This window comes from Cibotium barometz, chromosome 51 (genome assembly GCF_041138505.1).
Source record: "Cibotium barometz isolate CiBa-2024 chromosome 51, ASM4113850v1, whole genome shotgun sequence".
Classification (NCBI taxonomy): Eukaryota; Viridiplantae; Streptophyta; class Polypodiopsida; order Cyatheales; family Cibotiaceae; genus Cibotium; species Cibotium barometz.
In genome coordinates, this window is record NC_141096.1 from 1,423,357 (window position 1) to 1,427,256 (window position 3,900).

General features: G+C 44.2%; 1 protein-coding gene across 1 annotated transcript; it reads right to left on the bottom strand.

Annotated features, from left to right (window-relative positions):
- Positions 1 to 554: 554 nt before the first annotated feature.
- On the bottom strand, positions 555 to 2,382 carry LOC147609200 (UDP-glucose 6-dehydrogenase 4-like). Its single transcript, XM_086787692.1, has one exon. The coding sequence runs from the start codon at positions 2,257 to 2,259 to the stop codon at positions 811 to 813; it is 1,449 nt and encodes a 482-aa protein (XP_086643818.1). The 5' UTR covers positions 2,260 to 2,382; the 3' UTR covers positions 555 to 810.
- Positions 2,383 to 3,900: the final 1,518 nt, after the last annotated feature.

Sequence of the window (3,900 nt, forward strand, 5' to 3'; positions counted from 1 at the left end):
GAAGGGATGGACAGCAGAGTGGGCAGTCCACATGGCAGTTTTAGACCACTTTTGGGGAAGCCTAAGCATGTGCAAACCTACAGTATCGAAAAATCCTTGTCCAATTAAGGAAGTTGGCCAACTTTTTGCAAGCCCTAAAAAGTGTCATAAAAGTCACTTAAACGTATTCAAACTACTTGACAAAGCACTACATGCCACACATCATCCCATCTTTACATGCAGCACATCATCCCATCTGTACAAATGCAAAATAGATCTAGATGGAAATATGTATCCATGCCATGAGAGGACCATAAAAGATATCACTGAAGTACTCAACCATTTGGAGCAAACATCAGAAGGACCACTATACATTTGTGCATTAATGCCACCTATCTCAAAAAGACTCTCTCAAATAGCCGCTCTTTTCAGCATAACCAGGGGCTCTTCTTTTAAATTTTGCTTATGCCCCCCCCCCCCTCTCTCTCTCTCTCTCTCTCTCTCTCACACACACACACACGCACACACACATAAAAATAAAATGAAATCTCCAAGTAACAGAAGTTAAAACACAATTTCCAGAGAAGTCTGCAATTTTAACTCGAAGGCAAAAGATTCAAAACAGCATGAGTACTCGAGTAAACAAATGTTTGTACTCCAATACTTCAAAAACATTAGTTAGTGCTCACAATAAAAAAACTGAGGTCTGTAGCTAACTCAATAATTGAGGTCTGGATGAATGAATAGCCGCAAATTACTTAGACCCAGCATGAAAAGGACGGTGCGTTTTCTCATGACTGGGCTAGGAAGTCTCAAAGCTGCACTGTATCTTTAAGAAGGTGGTGCAGCAGGGAGGTCCTTAACCCAGGGATCTAGCGGCTTTCCAACTGAGAACACAATGAAACCTAACTTACGGAGCTCTTCCACATCAATCACATTCCGGCCATCAAAAATGAAAGCAGGCTTTTGCATACCGTCATAAATTTTCTTGTAGTCCAGCTTCTTGAATTCATCCCATTCTGTAAGGATGCACACTCCATGGGCGCCTTTGGTGGCCTCATATGCATCCCACACTATACTCACCTCCTTGGTGTTGCTAGGGCTCATCGGTTGCAGGTGCTGAGGGTGATCCCAATCGAACTTGTTCATGGCAAGATCTCGCATTATCTGATCTGCTGTTACCTGCGGATCGTATATACTGAGCTGAGCCTTGTCTCCCAGGAGCCCATGGCAGACATCAATGGCAGCCGTCTCTCTTGTATCCCCAGTGTCCTTCTTGAAAGCAAAGCCTAAAATGGCGATCTTCTTCCCAGAAACTGTGTTGAACATGGAGGAAACCACGCGCTTGACGAATCGCGACTTCTGGTAGTCATTGATCTGCACAACTTGCTTCCAATAGTTTGCGACCTCAGTGAGTCCATTGCATTCACAGATGTATACCAGGTTCAAAATGTCCTTCTGGAAGCAAGATCCACCGAAGCCAACGCTAGCATTGAGGAAACGGGGGCCGATTCGGGAGTCTTTTCCCACAGCATAAGCGACCTCTGTGATATTGGCACCTGTGGCTTCACAGAGGGCAGACATGGCATTGACAGAGGAGATCCTCTGAGCAAGGATAGCATTTGCAGCGAGCTTGGAGAGCTCTGCAGACCATAGGTTCATGGTAATGATGCAGTCTTCTGGCACCCAGCGGGCATACACAGACTTGAGAGCCTCGACAGCTTTCTTGCCCTCGGGAGTTTCTCTTCCCCCGATGAGCACACGGTCTGGCTTCATCAGATCTTCAATGGCTGTGCCTTCGGCAAGAAACTCAGGGTTTGACAGGATCTGGAAGCTGATGCCCTTGCTGTTGTGGTTGAGGATCTTCTCGATGGCTTCTGCAGTCTTCACAGGAACGGTGGACTTCTCCACCACGATCTTGTCAGACTTGGACACATCTGCGATCATGCGGGCAGCGCTCTCCCAGTAGGTCAGATCTGCGGCTTTGCCTGCGCCCAGGCCCTGCGTTTTAGTCGGCGTGTTGACGGAGACGAAGACGATCTCGGCTTCTGCGACGTGCTTCTCCACATCGGAGCTGAAGAAGAGGTTCTTGCCTCTGCAGGCCTTCACCACTTCGTCCAGGCCCGGTTCGAAGATGGGAAGGCGGTCGCTGTTCCAGGCATTGATGCGGGGAAGGGAGATGTCCACCACTACCACCTCGATGTCCGGGCAATTGAGCGCGATAATGGCCATGGTTGGTCCTCCCACATAGCCAGCGCCGATGCAGCAGATCTTCACCATGGCTATTGGCAGAGAGGGAGTGCACAGAGGAAATGGTGGATATCAGATGGCAATGCAGCATGCGCACACTCTGAGAGAGAGTGTGACAATGGAAGAGGCCAAGGACTAAATAGAGTGAGGTTACATTGCCGACTCCGACAGTGATGTCAAATCGAAAATGGCTTTTGATCTTTGCACGCACTTGTGCACGTGCAACGTGATTATGCAAATGTCCATCAGTTTAGAAGCCAATTAACGATGTTATGTTTCTTTAATTATTAGCTCTTTTCCTCCTCTGCTTTTTTTTTAAAAAAAATTTCGAGAGATTGGTATTGAATGGGAAATTTCAGGCCACCATGCTTAATCGTGCCAACGGTGTAGTGAGTAGGGCTCGTACTCGGGACCTCCACGTTCCCAGTGTGCAACGATGTAGTGAGCGGGCTTATACCCGGGACCTCCACGTTCCCAATATGCTACCCAAACCACCCCACCACACACCCATTGGCAATTCTTTCTTAAATTAAAGTCTAGAGTTTAAAATAGAGATCTTAAACTTTTAATAGACTTCAAAAGCAGTGCCCAACCATTACCCTAGCACCTAACCCATGAGTGCCCAGCCTACTCTTACTCTCTTCCCCTCTCATTTTCCCATGTAAAAAAGGCTCATTCTTTCTCTCTCGTTCTTTTTTATTTTTCCACTTAAAACAAAATAAAAAATATTTTTAAAAACTAATTCTGTTCTTTCTCTCTCTCTCTCTCTCTCTCTCTCTCTCTCTCTCACACACACACACACACACGCACACACACACATACACACACACACACACACACATTTAAAACTAAACAAAAACAGATGCAGAACTAAATATCCCAAATTTGGGCCCAAATCTAAAAGGTGGTACCTAAAGGAAAAGCAACCAGTGGACATCTTTATGGCCTTGATTGAAAATCCTATGGGGTGAAGATTTACACAAAAGGGGATTATTTTTGAAGAGCAGACTCCTAAGGGGTTCACTTATGAAGTTTTGTTGATTGCTTGTATGCAGTTGGGGTTTCATATTTCTTGGGAAATGTCCTCTTTTGTGTGGGAGGATGAGAAGTGGGAGCTAATATGTGATCTCCTTAATAGGGAGGATTGAGATTAGATGGGATATGCAAGTGGCTGAAAGCTTTTTGTAGTAAGTTTGTAAATATTAATATATTATTGTTCCAAAAAAAACTTCTCTCTTTGATAAATTAATCAAAATTTGATTTTGATAGGAACTAAGGATCCCTATTCACTTTTGTGCCATAAATCTTTTTTTTAATAAAATGGCTATATGGTAATCTCTACACAATTATTCTCATTATCCTTGTCCTTACCACAACATTCACCCACCCATGTGTCAGTCTCTCTTGTTGGATAAATGTAATCCCAACTCCTTAGTCCAATTTAATATGTGGTGGTTAGGCTAGTGGTCAGTGGTGGTTGGTGTGTAAAGCCTACAAATGGTTGGTGCATATGGTTCATGCAACTCATACAACTAAAAATAGGATAGAGAAGTCTCTAAATAAGATACAAGTCGTGATCAAGTGATTATGTAAGTTTGGTTCATGCCTAATCATAATTAATGTCATCTTGTGTTAATCTCAAAGCAATTTTCTGCATATACCAATTTTTGT

Bases quoted from the DNA above. Each gene is read 5' to 3' on its own strand.
- LOC147609200 (XM_086787692.1), bottom strand. From the start codon at position 2,259: ATGGTGAAGATCTGCTGCATCGGCGCTGGCTATGTGGGAGGACCAACC.